Below are 15,823 nucleotides of genomic sequence, written 5' to 3'. Positions count from 1 at the left end.
CAAACAGTCACACTCCAAACTCCACTATGGCCAAGACCAAAGAGCTGTCAAAGGACACCAGAAACAAAATTGTAGACCTGCACCAGGCTGGGAAGACTGAATCTGCAATAGGTAAGCAGCTTGGTTTGAAGAAATCAACTGTGGGAGCAATTATTAGGAAATGGAAGACATACAAGACCACTGATAATCTCCCTCGATCTGGGGCTCCACGCAAGATCTCACCCCGTGGGGTCAAAATGATCACAAGAACGGTGAGCAAAAATCCCAGAACCACACGGGGGGACCTAGTGAATGACCTGCAGAGAGCAGGGACCAAAGTAACAAAGCCTACCATCAGTAACACAATACGCCGCCAGGGACTCAAATCCTGCAGTGCAAGACGTGTCCCCCTGCTTAAGCCAGTACATGTCCAGGCCCGTCTGAAGTTTGCTAGAGTGCATTTGGATGATCCAGAAGAGGATTGGGAGAATGTCATATGGTCAGATGAAACCAAAATAGAACTTTTTGGTAAAAACTCAACTCGTCGTGTTTGGAGGACAAAGAATGCTGAGTTGCATCCAAAGAACACCATACCTACTGTGAAGCATGGGGGTGGAAACATCATGCTTTGGGGCTGTTTTTCTGCAAAGGGACCAGGACGACTGATCCGTGTAAAGGAAAGAATGAATGGGGCCATGTATCGTGAGATTTTGAGTGAAAACCTCCTTCCATCAGCAAGGGCATTGAAGATGAAACGTGGCTGGGTCTTTCAGCATGACAATGATCCCAAACACACCGCCCGGGCAACGAAGGAGTGGCTTCGTAAGAAGCATTTCAAGGTCCTGGAGTGGCCTAGCCAGTCTCCAGATCTCAACCCCATAGAAAATCTTTGGAGGGAGTTGAAAGTCCGTGTTGCCCAGTGACAGCCCCAAAACATCACTGCTCTAGAGGAGATCTGCATGGAGGAATGGGCCAAAATACCAGCAACAGTGTGTGTAAACCTTGTGAAGACTTACAGAAAATGTTTGACCTGTGTCATTGCCAACAAAGGGTATATAACAAAGTATTGAGAAACTTTTGTTATTGACCAAATACTTATTTTCCACCATAATTTGCAAATAAATTAATAAAAAATCCTACAATGTGAGTTTCTGGATATTTTTTTCTAATTTTGTCTGTCATAGTTGACGTGTACCTATGATGAAAATTACAGGCCTCTCTCGTCTTTTTAAGTGGGAGAACTTGCACAATTGGTGGCTGACTAAATACTTTTTTCCCCCACTGTAGTTAATGTTAAATTGGCTGAATGTGTGTCCAATTCTCTATTTCCTCTGGGGTCTCTCAATAGCAACAGCTGCTACCAATGGCAAAGCAGCCTTCCTCACATAGGCTATGTCCCAAATGGCACCCTATTCCCTATATAGTGCACTACTGTTGACCAGGGCCCAAAATAGTGCACTATATAGGGAATAGGGTGCCATTTGGGGGACACACCGAGCCTTTTTTACCCCATGACCAGAGGTACTCGAAAATAACCCCATACACGTGCCAAAATAGATAAATGAACACAAAGGGCAGTGGATTAAAAGAGAAGCAACAAGAAGATAGGGGTGGATTGTGAAAGAAAACGAGCCCCTCCTTTCACAATGTAATCTCTCTTGTTCGTAAATGGTTTGTACGACTTATATAGAATGTAAATGGTGCAGCTAGTGTTCCGTCATACATGGGCCTACATGATATGATCAGTGGCAAGTGTAATATTTCTTAGATGGGACATTTTTCTCTCAGAGCATTTGCAGTAGTTCCTTTACAGCCATTACTGCCGAATTCAGCCAGACAGTAAGGCCAGCGCAATCAAATATCAATAAATCTTTCTGTAGTGGCCGTCCACTTCGGACTTGGCTGTACAAAGATGTATCTTCATCCATGACTGTAGAGACAAGGCCACCTGCTTTTCCTCTGTTCCTCCTCCTCCCTCCCACCCTCACATTGTGAACTTAATAAAAGCTGCCATTAAGGAGCGCTTCATCTGTTTGGGGCCTAATCTGCCTCACAGCCATCATGTGACCACATATGCACTGCACACCTGTCGTGTGTGTTCCCAGGGCGGATCGTCTCTTCACTGCTGCTGTCCCCTTGCACAAACTGTTCTTGGCACATCAACCTGGGACACGTCAGAGCAAGCTGGGGCACAGACACACACACACACATGTACGTGCACTCACACACGTGTATACATGCATGTGCTCCACTTACATTGGCCCAAACATGTCATGCAATCAGGCGTGGTAGCCTATAAGCCACCATTAAAAAACGTTTCATGTTCTTAATGGACTGTTAAAAGACAACATTGAAACAGGCCATTGATCTATTTTTGTTCAATACATCTTTATTTTATTGAGTGAAAAGCTCAACCCTTGCATAAGACATGCAGAAAGAAAAAAACAAATATAGCACATTGAAGGACTAAACAGCACTAAATCCAAGTGGTAAATATGCAGTTATGAACACCAGTGCAGAGGGCAGCAAATTCAAGTCATTTAAAATACTTTTTCATTAACTTCGTCTACTTTTCATACAAAATGTCTGATTTGTCTCCCTGTGTGGTTGTGAAATAAAACCCAACAGAAAACGAGCTAGAGATGGCTTTTAGTCCTGGAGTGCAACATATTTTACAACCGTTCTCTATTTGTCTAACACCAAGCCGTAGTAGTTCACTGCTTTTTTAATACATTATTACACCAACAGAGAAAATACATCTCATTTAGTTTTTCTGTCTGTTTTCTTGTCATCTTTTTCTCCGTTAATTAAAACGGTAAAGCAATCTGTCGTTTCAGCAGCAGCCTATGTAGGATTTGGAGGTTGTTTCCGTCTGGTTTTTGTGTAATATAATTTTCATGTTTATTTTTTTCCTTCTGGTAGATTATATACAGGATGCCAGCTGGCTGACAGATGGTGATGCCTTTACCCGTTTTTTATTTAAAGAAACATCACAAGGAAGAGGAGGAGGAGAGACGGCAACAGCTGTAGGCTGAGGGAGGACAGACAACAGCAGAGCTGCGCGCTGGTCATTGTGTGCCACTGAACGCGAGGAAGGGACCTAACAGCACAAAGCTCATAAAGGAAAAAAACTCACCAGAAACTAAAAGTGTCCTCCTTTCGTGAAGGGACACAGAGACCCATCTTGTTGGCACCAGCAAATTACTCCTTTCACCCCCAGACTATTCCCATTTCAAACTCTGAATTGTATTGGTTCTGATTGGTTCATCTCTGACCAGAGGCGAGCCCTCATTGGGCGGCCTGACAACAAATATTGTTGATTCTCTGCTATCTGCAACGATGCAGATGTTTCACTTGAATGTCTACTGGGACAAACTTTCAATGTCTACTGGGACAAAAGCATTTGGAAGAATAGAATGAGGAAAGGTCACATGAAGCGAGGCCTTGTAGCTCTAAGCGACCACAGCAGTTCCACAGGTCTCTCTGCTATTAGCTGTCTCTGTCCGGGGGGAGAGAGACTAGCCAGATTCTAAGTATTATCACAGAAAGAGAGACCAGTTCTCTGTCCTCATGCCTTGCTCCAGCTACTGTATATGGGTTAGTCTCTCTCCCCATGAGGTTTTGATAGTGTCAGTACTCTGGGACTTCCCCCACAACACTTGACCCCAGACGTCATCGAGCTAAAGCACTACTAAGCAGTACATATGTATCGTTATAATAATTATGGTTTCTTTATTTTCAACTTTTTACAAATCCTGCTATTTTACACACACACAGGCACACACATAAACTGTATTCAAGTGCACAATGTCTCCCAGCCCAATAGCTTTTCCCAAAATGTTGTCAGAAAAACTAAAATAAATAAAAAGTGATGCACTGCCTTGCATTTGAGTCCAGGGAGACAATTCAGCCCGTGAGAGAGGCATGTATGCCCACAGCAAAGTAAAATGTCAACAAAAAAAATCAAATTAATGAAAAACTACAAGCACACACAAAAATGACAAACAGAAAAATGAATAAAACAAAGTGTTAAATAAACCAGAAACATCCATTAGTAGGTCTAAATCAGTGTTGTTTTTTTTTTGTATTAGCTTTGAAAATGTCAAGGTAAAAAACGGAATCACCCTACTGCCTTTAGTGCTACAGTATGGCAAGGGTCCTAACCAGGTTGACTTACTTCCTCTAGAAATCTAAGGGGGGAACAATTATATTTCAAAAAGGTCACACACACAAGCAAACTATAGTGGGGTTATTTCAATGTTTTACTTTTTATTATTCATTTCTCCTTTTATTGTTTTATTTTTAAAGGAAGCTGTTCATCAAAGAGCATTTTGTTCATATATAGTCTTTTTACAGAAGAAAATACTGTACAAACTTTTTTTCTTCTCTAAACAATATTTTGTGGATAACAATCTACACACATAATTCCCTATATTATGATTATTTTTTCCAAAGCCATATTCAAGAAATAATTCATCATAACAATTTTCACCCCCCAGTAAACCTGAAGATAGGTTAGACTAACGTGTTTTGTGTGATAATTTAGTACTACAGTATCTGAGCATTGTCATGTTTTAATAATTAATTGAAATCACAGTTCTTATTAGTGTCGTTATTAGGCCACCATAACTCGGGCATGCCCATTTCATATTTAAATCCTCCAATCACAGAAGCAAATAAAATCAGTCCTTACTTTAAATAAAACACAGAACAACAGTTCTTTGTCACACTTAACAACTATTTGTGCATCAAAGCAAAGTGAACTAAAACGACATCTTAAAGCAAATTCCCTGTTAAAAGATGCATGCCATATTTTTTCTGAAGATAAATCTAAAAAGTGCTAGAACACCCTAAAAATGTCTCATTGCAAGGTCACATAAATATTAAATAAAACCGTTACAATAGGCGCTCAACCACAGCCATAGTAAATGGAAAACAAAATGTCCAACATTGACACATTTTGCTTTCTGTCTGTACATTTCAAACAAACACACACTCCCTGACGCTACCTCTGTCATTCCCCATTGCATCTGAGTGACTCATCTTTTCTCTGGTCAGTTCATTCAGACCCCCAGCTAGTTAGTCATGATGGTTCCTCGCCTAGTTCTAAATCAATATTCTGAGCTGTTTGATTTTACTATGCAAGTATAACGCAATCGTAATGCAATGATGCATATGGTAACAAAAATATCTTTAAATATGTTTGAATATCTATCATTGTTTATATAAAAGTGCACTATCCATATGCAAACTTAATAGGTTCCTCGACAGGGGGTAAGGGTTACAATTGCATGTCCACAAGCTTGATTTTGGTGAGAATTTAACATAATTTCCCAGGTAGCTGCATACACAGAGCAATGCTTGCTGAGAGATCTATGCCCAACTGCAGTTGAGACTGAGGACACAGTCACTGGTCACTTCTATTTGAAAATGTACATTGAGAATTAAAAATAACCTTGCAAAGGATGAAGAGAGAAGGGTACAAGCCAAAACACTAATGCAGACCCCTGCACTTAATGTAGTAATAATAATAATAGTAGTAATAATAATATTAATACAGAAATAGGATCAAATGTTCAAACACATTCTGCTTTAGAACTTTCCCTCAATGTAATTTAACAGTGATGTCTTTCCCTTTCATTGTTAACAAGGGTCCTGCAGTTCATGTAAAGACTGCACCAGTAATTTATGTTGTATATAAAAGTTCACACACACATACATATATAGTTATATAGAGAGATTTTTTTTTTCTTATCGTTTTTTCCACGCACAAAAAAGGTAAAAACAAAAAAGTAAAATAAATTAAAGTCAAACATGCACGCACACAAAAAGACTGCTGTGTAGTAAAATGTTTACATTGCTGCCCCACGTGTAAAAGAGGGCCTAATTTGTTTGTTTCTCTGTTCATTTTTTTTATGGATAATTAAATTAATATTGTTGGTCATCTTGTAAACATCATCATAAATCATTTTGGGCCATAATTTCTTGTTGTTGTTGTTTTCTTGTTGTCATCTGCAGTGTCCCTAACCTTGATAAATGAGGCCACTTTAATTTGTTTGTTCATAGTATACAGGATTCTTCTTCTTCAGTATCATAGTATCTTTCATGGGTCGGCCTCTTGCTTTTCCAGTTGGGAAGTGTCAGTGTGGTTTAAGGAAGTGTCAAAACTCTCGTCATTGTCCTTGTTGTCACCGTCGGGCTGTGGCATTGAATCTTCGTACGAGTCAGTGTTCAGATCCTCCTCATCCTCCTCATCTTCCTCTGCGTTGGCCTCTTCCTCGGGCGACTGGTCATCTTCGGGGTCGCCCGATGTCCCCGTGGTGTCGTCCTGAGGAGCGGGCAGGCCTAGCAGCGGCATAGGGTTGGGCCCAGCAGCCGTGGTCAGGCTCGGGTCATGGTGATGCTGCATCTTTTTGCTCAGGTCCAGCGAGTCGTTGAGGCCCAGGCCAGCGGCGTTCTTCAGGAAGAACAGGGAGCTGCTGGTGTCAGTGCCCAGGTTGAGAGAACTGTCCAGACTTACCAAAGAGGTTGGATAGGGGTGGTTGTAGTCAGAGGCCACGCTGGCTGGGGGGTAAAGCATGGAGGGGGCATGGTTGTTGTTGTTATGGTGGTGATGGTGGTGGTGGGAGAGTCCTGGGAGGCCACCGGGAGAGCCTGGAGGAAGGCCCATGGAGGCGTGGGGCACTGCGGACACTCCTCCCCCCATATGGTGTGCCCCCTCCTGGCGGGGAGACACTGATGGCAGCTCGCCGCGCTCCTGCTTCTCATGCTTGCGCTTGTGGGAGTCCATCTGGGACATACCCACCACAGTGTGCTTGCACTCGGGGTAGGTGCAGTGAAAGTGTGAGCACTTGAGCTTGTACTTGCAGTCGGCAACCTCGCAGTCAGCGCTGGAGCTGAATTGGCAGAAGCCGGCGGCGCTGATCACATCCTGCTTGCCATGGTGTTTGCGGTGGGCTGTCACCTTGGTGCTGTCCGTGCAGCGGAAGCTGCAGCGCAGGCAGTGGAAGTGGGTGCTGTTGCCGGAGAACTGGCAGTCGGAAAAGTTGCAGCTGAGCGAGGACTTGAAACGCTTGAAGTCGTCCAGGACCAGGTTGTCCACGCGGTCGTGGTGCTGCGCATGCTTGTACATGTGCGTGCGGCCGCAGAACTTGTAGCCGCAGTTCTCGCGGGTGCAGTGGTAGTGGGTCACTTTCAGGGAGAACTGGCAGCCGGAGTCCTTGCAGTCCTCGTACAGGTCATAACGGCGGAAGCCCTCCAGCATCATGCCCTCGTCCAGCATTTTGCGCGCAGAAGCCGTCTTGCGCCGCTTGCCGAAGGGGGACATGTCCTCGATGATCCAGAAGCGTTTCTTGGCGCCGGTGGCCGTAGGGATGGATATGGTGTTGCCTACAGAGAGAGGAAAGAATATTAGGACTCCACAACTGATCAGCTTTTAGTGGTACAGCACACTAAACAAGCTGGATCAAGGGGAGATCTTCCTTTGCGGAATCTCCGAGAGGCTGTCCTACATTCTCAATTGTATATATTTTTTTGTCTTTACAAATTATCGACTAAGAAGGGGGGGGTTAAATGATAGATTGACTTTGCTGCTAATCGGTACTTTACATTTTTACTGGGTGTCTACAGCCTCCAAACAGTGGCAGAGATGTGGATCTTGGCGGTCCCTCTTATCTGCCTTTGGTTTACGAGGGGTAGCCCACCTTGCCGAGTCCCCTGGAGTCACTGCTAATGATGTGATCCCTGTTCGACTCGACAGGAAGCAGGGGCCTCGATAAAACTGGGGGCACGATTAAAATAAGAGGCGGCTGATGCGTTGCCCGTTAATGGAGGCTAAACAAGACCGCGGCTTTGGACTACAGGTGCTGAATTTACGGTGCTGTTTCCACAGCCTTGTAAATACCAAAGGGGAATACTGTGCATAACCTGCGCGTAATGGGGACGTAAGACCAAGCTCCATGAGAATAAGTGAATGGCTAAAATGGAAAATAAAGATTAAACAAACAGAAACATGTCTATGTCTCATCTAGACCCTATATCCTGACCTCTTCAGGCTTACAGACCTTTTCCCAAATGTTCACTTTTTCACAGTTTTCCCAAATAATGTTTGCATGGTGACTTTCCCCATTGACTTTCTCCCAAGCTTCAACAACAATTTTGAGAAGTCATATTGGATCAAACAAGTACACACTGAAGTAGACTACATCTACACCAATTGACACTGACAGCTACAATGTTGGTTTGCGTCGGGATAAGTACCTGCAGCATCCTGCACTATAGGGACGTCATTTTTAACCGGAGACGGAGTGGCAATGATGGGGCTGAAAGCTGGTGTGTTGGTTGGCATGACAACACTCCGAGTGGCTCCGAGAGAGGCGCTGAGCAGAGAGTATGACAGACAGGATGGAGAGACGAGGTATGGGAGCGAGGGAAGAGGAGGTCGGAGGAGGGCAGGAGGGAAAGATGGAGCCTGAGACTGGAGTCCAGGCTGAGGAGGTGGTGGAGGAGGTGCATTTTGGGGAGTGCTTGTGTCAGCGGGGATAGAGGGAGCAGTAGTGACCGGGCAGCCTGGTCCTGGAAAGACAGGATGACCAGGAAGTGTAGAAGGACGGGAAGGGAAACAGACAGACGGGTAAACGCAAACACACACAGACCCATTCACACACACAGACCCATTCACACACACAGACCCATTCACACACACAGACCCATTCACACACACAGGGATGGAAGGGAAAAAGGGAAAAGATAAGAGAATGATACAAAATGAAGCCGAATCAAGAAAGCAAACACCAGCCAAAGCAACAATGATGAAAATGGTGGATAACATTTGACACAAAATAATGGAAATGTGAAACTCATTTGATGAAGGCAAGATCAGATTTTGAAAAGCAGAGAATCTGAGAAGTTTGTTGCCACAGGGATAGCTTTCAGGTAAAAGGGAAATGTAGTCTTCTATATCAAACTTACATTGCCATAATTTAAGTCATTACTGTAGAAAATGAATAATATAAAATAAATGGCCTCAGAATAAGAGAAAGGGGGAACATTTACTTTATGGATTTTGATTGGTTTCCCACTCTTCTTATTGTTTGAAATAGTATTTGTAAAAATGGAATTCACTACTAAATCAGGAAATGATGATTTTGATGAGATATGGACATGAATTGACATGGCTGTGTCCTGTGTGTTCTAATGGTACTGTAAATTACGCTGGATTTACAATACAAAAACACTACTTCATTCTAACTTCATAACCAAGTTTTACTTGCTTCTTTAACTTGATAGACAATTTACTTTTTACTGAAATAAAACAATATCGCCATAATTTCACTAAACAACACTGTCCATAAATCCATTGTTTTTCTTGTTATCAACTCTACAGTATGCATCCTTATGCAAGTTACTATGGCCACAATGTCAATACTCACTCCTCAACCAACCTTGCTAACCCTAGCCTCTATATCCTGCCCCCGCTCCTCAACTCACCTGCTGGGGAGCTCTCATTGCCCACGGGGGTGCTGCTGCAGCTGCGGTCCTGATTGGAGGACTCAGAGGAGAGGCACAGAGGGCTACCCCCGCCCATGTAGTCCATGTAGTCATCCGTCTCGTCCATCATGCTGGAGAACCCAGTGGTCATCCCCGGGTGGCTGCCCATGAGGCCCGAGCCCATGCCCGACAAGTGCTGCATGTCATCAGCCCTCTGGCCATGGGACACCACCTATAGAGGGCCACACAGGGGGGACACACAGCTATGTCAGGAATACATATTGTAGGGAATGTTCCTCACACAGGATTCTTCTTTATTAAACACTATATTTATTGATATATAAAAATGTTGGGATTCCCCATTTATGTAAGATATTCTCCTCTCACGGGGCACCAACTGTCAGGCATTCGTATACTGGCACTACATCAACATAGAGTACTGATATAACAATGACATTGCTGGTGGTGGTTTGCATATTGCAAGTATGTAAAAACCCAGTTCTTTAGAGACACTTTCAGTGAAAAAAATGTACCTCCATTATACTTTTTTGAGATTGACACAAATCTCATAGATTTACTGTAACATCAAGGTTAAAACAAATAAAAAATGCACAGTGTCACCAAAGGTGTTCATTACTCATTATCCATCAGGAAGCACAATGGAAAATGATGGAAACAGGAAGCACAATGGAAAATGATAAAACACAAATCTTTATGACACGTGTTGCCACAGTCACATTTTTCAGTGAAAGGGTGTGTGAGGAACTGCGTGTTTTTGCATACTTTCAATATGCAAACTATCACCGGCAATGGTTCTATGGAAACTCCCCACATATTTTTCTTAATAATTACACTGTTCAGAACATTATGTGGCACACACACACACTGTGTTCGTTACCTGGGACGGAACCCTGTCGAAGTTCTTTCCCAGCATCCTCCTCATGTGTTTGCGGGAGTGCGAGGTCATCTGGTGCTTGAGCAGGAAGGAGAACTGGCAGCTCTCACGGATGCAGTGGAAGTGACTGTTCACCTGGTTGTACTTGCAGCCTGCAAAGAGACAAGTACACGGTTTCAATCACAAGGTGAAGAAATTGACATTTTTATATATGACGTTTTCACAGAGTTGAACTCAATAGTATGTGAGAAATGTGATGTTTTCACATATGAATTTGGTGTAGCCTGGCACATTTCGGAGAATCACCCAAACTACAATTCAAAGCAGCTGAAAAAAATAAAAGTGTAAGTGTCCTGATAAAGACGTCCTCTAACTAAAGCTTACGACCCGCTCTGAATACCTGGTAAAATCCCATTTTTAAGAAGCTCTACTCTGGTTTAGATTCAGCATCATAACATAGCCGGGACAAAAACAAATGTATATGTAGGAGGCATATTAGATTAGATGACTCCAGTGTCACACTGAGCCAGTCTAGGCTGCCGTGGACTAAACCTGTGGAGCTCTTTTATTACAGTGACATCCTTTATTCAATTAGGAATTTACATAAATACATTCTCATATGCAGTGTAGGCCAATAATGCACACACCCCTGCAAACCAAAGTAAATATACAATTATTGCCATATTAAATTCATTTTTCAAAATTGTGGCATTGTTGTCTTTTCTTTTTTCTTTTTTTGTGCCATGGCACTATTGTGATGTTGTCGGATTCTTCCTCTTTTATTATTTTCCTCACTTTTAGGGAGCCATTTTCGAATTGCTTTATGATTTCAAATTAAATGTTGGTTCCTCCAAATATCATTATATAAAAGCAGGCAGAAATAATTGAAAGAGTAAAATGCTGGGCAGGCGCTAGCATGTCAGTAACCATGGGACCAGGTGCACAAAACAATAGCTTTTGTACACAGTAACACTGCACATATACTTTAACCATGCAAAGTTGAGTCAATAACTGTAACCACTGCGACGTCGAGGGCCTTTATGAGACCCATCCAGGTAACATAATCGGCCGTGTTCAGTTGAATGTTGCTGCCATGGATACCACTAAACCCATCCATTTTTTATAACTTGGGTGCTTGCTTTAGTAATCCCTTTTACTTTTCCGAAACCGAACAATACAATACCTTTTTGTCTTTTTCATTTGTGTTAGAACAGCCAGAAATAAGAGATTACTTCTAAAATCATTTGGGAATGATGATGAGGGGTGGCTGAGAAAAGCACATAGCACACACAAACAAGTATGTAATTGCTCATTTCTGACAGGCAAAAAGATAAAACAACCTTAGTGTGTTTGTCCCTTATAAATATATACATATGCATTCAAGTCTAGTGTAACATATAACCAGACATTTAAGTTATAAGAGAAAGAAAACAACAAATATATATGTTACAGTGCCAACAATGTAATCACTAGGAAAATAAGGTTTCACATTCATAGTGCCTATGCAAAACATTGCACAAAAAGTTCAGTACGAGCCAGACTTGTTTTATGCCATGTGAACTGCTCTGCGATAGTGTGACAAAACATTTGCCAGGATTGGGAGTAGCTCTCTCTGTGACAGTTGAGGCGCACAGAGAGAATATCTGCTCGCAGCGTCCACTGAAAATCAATGTGGAAACATCATTACATCTCTCTTGATTTCACACCCTTAACCCTTACATCTCTCACTGGCCTAGCAGTGAGAAAGAAAAAGAGAGAGCGAGACAAAGAGACTAGTTTAAACTGAAAGCTTACCTAGCCTGCCACACTCCTCTCTCTTGGTGAAGTATTTGAAGCCGTTGGCGGCGCGTCTCTCTGCCTTCTCATGCTTCTTGACATGCCAGGGAAGCTTGGTGGTGATGTTGGTGACAAAGTAGCAGCCGGGTCGCAGACAGTGGTAATGGCCCCTCATTCTGAACTCACAGTGCTGGAGGAAGGAAGGCAGAGAGACAGAGGGGGTCAATCCAATGTAAGACTGGGAAACAGGCTAGAACAATGACTTTAAACCTAAGTTGCTGATGATCGACTTGACTTGTGGATACAAATTATGGATTCATTAACTACAGAACAACATGTTGAGAGATAAGCTTGTTGAATTCCCAACCAGTTTCTGGTCTGATATCTGATCAACTAACTTTCCAATTTTTATTTATAGTTACTACAGTCCTACAATAAACAGATTTTGGCGTGCTGGTGATTGCTCAAATGGACATCTATATTACTTTACACCACCAACAATTCACACCTTGACACTAACACTAACTTGACACTTATACATTTGGAAGGATCGGTCTAGCAAATACCTTTTTTCCTCTCTAACCCACCCCTCCCTTTTTAACTTGTCTCCACACCACCATCTGTTTCTGGCCTGTGTGTCCCATAGGAACCAGGCTAAATAGGATTATCTCTGTTCAGGTGGATAGAGGGAGGGAGGGGAGGAAGTGGAGGTGGAGGGAGGACACTAAGTGAGAGGATGATTTTAGACACATTATTAATGAATTCATTCATTTACAAAAAAATCCTCCAAATATCGGCTCACGAGAGGCAGGCAGGAGCCTCCATTAAAGGGTTTAATTTGAGAAACATTTTCCAGATTTTGCCCTATTCAAGACAGCCTTGTTTATTGTGCGGCTGACAATGATTTATTGGGTAATATCAGCTAAATTGGCCTTTTCTGAGGGGAGAATGCGGCAGTCAAAATGACATCATTGACATATAAACAGACATTACGGGGTGAGTCGACTGTCGTCTCCAAGCAGACAGAAGACAGACGAGGAGCGATTCGGAAAGACTCGAGTTAAATCACCTCAAATACGCGTCTAATAGATTGTATATTCATGGTTAGAAAACTTGATGATATGACAGTAGTTTGCTGGTGCTTGGAGTGAGCAGGTGGGGACCTACCTGGTTGGGACATAGACACTGGAGGGAGAAGTAGGAGAACTGGTCTCGAACGTTGACCAGGTGGTTGTTAGGGTTGATGTGGTCCAAGCAGTGGGATTCGGCCTTCCCTGAGGTCTTGCAGACATACTTGCAGTTCCCGAAGAGACAGTGGAAGTGGACCTTGTTGGAGTACTTACAGTCAGTGGCCAGGCAAGGGTCACTGTATGAACAAAAAACATAAAAGAAAGGGGGGTATGTTCAATACCTTTTTCTAAACAGAATAGGACAGGGCTTCTGTACTACGGTCATGGAGGGATGAATCGCTTCTGGTTTTCATTCTGTCCGTCTAATCAGGGACCTGGGACGCCAGGTGAGTTGACTCTCTGACCAATCAATTATATAATTATTAGTTATACCAGATGAATGAACTACCAGGTGGATAGGAACACCAGCCGTACTTTGGCACTCGAGGGCTGGTAGTTGAATAGCCCTGGAATACAGGATCTCCAAAGTCCAAGAATATCAAAATCCATGTATCTATTACATTTAATTTAAAGTATATTGCCATGACAGGTCATAACAACCTACATTGCTTAAACCTACGATTCTTAAAACATTCTTTCATTTTATAATTACATTTTTTATGTAGCCTAATAAAAATAAAACTTGTCATGTCAGTGGTCAATGATTTTGCCTGAACGTGTTCAATAAAGGCGCTCAAGTCAAAGTGTTCCATGCGTGTTTATTACGAGTCTCACGGTCCCTTACTTGTCCTGGAACTGCAGGAAGCCTGGTTTGACCTGCGGCTTGGCGTTCTCCAGAGAGGTGGTGGCCAGCGGCGAGTTGGCAGGCAGGTTAGGCATGGAGGCATTGAGCTGGGGGATGCTGCCCGTCAGCTGCTTCCATGCCAGCAGGGAGGGCGAGGAGCCATAGCCACCGCCTGACGATGATGACATGTTGGCCACGTCCATGGGGGGGTTGTTGGCCATGGAGACTGGGGCGGTGGACTGGTGGGATGCTCTGTCGCCGCAGTCCTTGACTTTGTTGAAGTGAGGCTCCGATTTCACCTTCAGCGTGGCTCGTAGGTGGAAGCTGGACAGATGGACATGGTGGGGACACGCTAAGTTAGAGCTTTCATTCAGTCATCGACTCTAATTATCGGCTTAACATTTGTATAAAGCTTTCTAAACAAAATGGCTTTTACACAATGGACTGTAATAAACAACCAAGACTATAATGATCAACATGATCAAAGACTTTTGCCTCATTGAATATACAGTGGGGGAAAAAAGTATTTAGTCAGCCACCAATTGTGCAAGTTCTCCCACTTAAAAAGATGAGAGAGGCCTGTAATTTTCATCATAGGTACACGTCAACTATGACAGACAAATTGAGAAAAAAATTCCAGAAAATCACATTGTAGGATTTTTTATGAATTTATTTGCAAATTATGGTGGAAAATAAGTATTTGGTCACCTACAAACAAGCAAGATTTCTGGCTCTCACAGACCTGTAACTTCTTCTTTAAGAGGCTCCTCTGTCCTCCACTGTTACCTATATTAATGGCACCTGTTTGAACTTGTTATCAGTATAAAAGACACCTGTCCACAACCTCAAACAGTCACACTCCAAACTCCACTATGGCCAAGACCAAAGAGCTGTCAAAGGACACCAGAAACAAAATTGTAGACCTGCACCAGGCTGGGAAGACTGAATCTGCAATAGGTAAGCAGCTTGGTTTGAAGAAATCAACTGTGGGAGCAATTATTAGGAAATGGAAGACATACAAGACCACTGATAATCTCCCTCGATCTGGGGCTCCACGCAAGATCTCACCCCGTGAGGTCAAAATGATCACAAGAACGGTGAGCAAAAATCCCAGAACCACACGGGGGAACCTAGTGAATGACCTGCAGAGAGCTGGGACCAAAGTAACAAAGCCTACCATCAGTAACACACTACGCCGCCAGGGACTCAAATCCTGCAGTGCCAGACGTGTCCCCCTGCTTAAGCCAGTACATGTCCAGGCCTGTCTGAAGTTTGCTAGAGTGCGTTTGGATGATCCAGAAGAGGATTGGGAGAATGTCATATGGTCAGATGAAACCAAAACTTTTTGGTAAAAACTCAACTCGTCGTGTTTGGAGGACAAAGAATGCTGAGTTGCATCCAAAGATCACCATACCTACTGTGAAGCATGGGGGTGGAAACATCATGCTTTGGGGCTGTTTTTCTGCAAAGGGACCAGGACGACTGATCCGTGTAAACGAAAAAATTAATGGGGCCATGTATTGTGAGATTTTGAGTGAAAACCTCCTTCCATCAGCAAGGGCATTGAAGATGAAACGTGGCTGGGTCTTTCAGCATGACAATGATCCCAAACACACCGCCCGGGCAACGAAGGAGTGGCTTCGTAAGAAACATTTCAAGGTCCTGGAGTGGCCTAGCCAGTCTCCAGATCTCAACCCCATAGAAAATCTTTGGAGGGAGTTGAAAGTCTGTGTTGCCCAGCGACAGCCCCAAAACATCACTGCTCTAGAG

General features: G+C 43.2%; 1 protein-coding gene across 6 annotated transcripts in view; it reads right to left on the bottom strand.

The window, feature by feature from the left end:
• Nucleotides 1-3,686: 3,686 nt before the first annotated feature.
• The window catches only part of casz1 (castor zinc finger 1), a 91,537-nt gene continuing 79,400 nt past the window's right edge, over nucleotides 3,687-15,823 (bottom strand). For 3 of the 6 annotated variants that reach the window (XM_041846319.2, XM_041846317.2, XM_041846320.2), the window contains 7 exons: nucleotides 14,054-14,377; nucleotides 13,307-13,514; nucleotides 12,158-12,329; nucleotides 10,367-10,515; nucleotides 9,469-9,700; nucleotides 8,239-8,553; nucleotides 3,687-7,368 (listed from right to left, as the gene is read on the bottom strand). In XM_041846319.2, coding sequence (XP_041702253.2) covers nucleotides 6,083-7,368; nucleotides 8,239-8,553; nucleotides 9,469-9,700; nucleotides 10,367-10,515; nucleotides 12,158-12,329; nucleotides 13,307-13,514; nucleotides 14,054-14,377 — 2,686 coding nt within the window. In that variant the 3' untranslated portion in view covers nucleotides 3,687-6,082. The remainder of the gene's footprint in view (nucleotides 7,369-8,238; nucleotides 8,554-9,468; nucleotides 9,701-10,366; nucleotides 10,516-12,157; nucleotides 12,330-13,306; nucleotides 13,515-14,053; nucleotides 14,378-15,823) is intronic. The other 3 variants (XM_041846318.2, XM_041846321.2, XM_041846322.2) reach the window with 3 other exon arrangements.

The sequence above is a fragment of the Coregonus clupeaformis genome, chromosome 24 (assembly GCF_020615455.1).
Source record: "Coregonus clupeaformis isolate EN_2021a chromosome 24, ASM2061545v1, whole genome shotgun sequence".
Classification (NCBI taxonomy): Eukaryota; Metazoa; Chordata; class Actinopteri; order Salmoniformes; family Salmonidae; genus Coregonus; species Coregonus clupeaformis.
The sequence above is the reverse complement of the archived record's forward strand: the minus strand, read 5'-3'. Positions and strand labels throughout refer to the sequence as shown.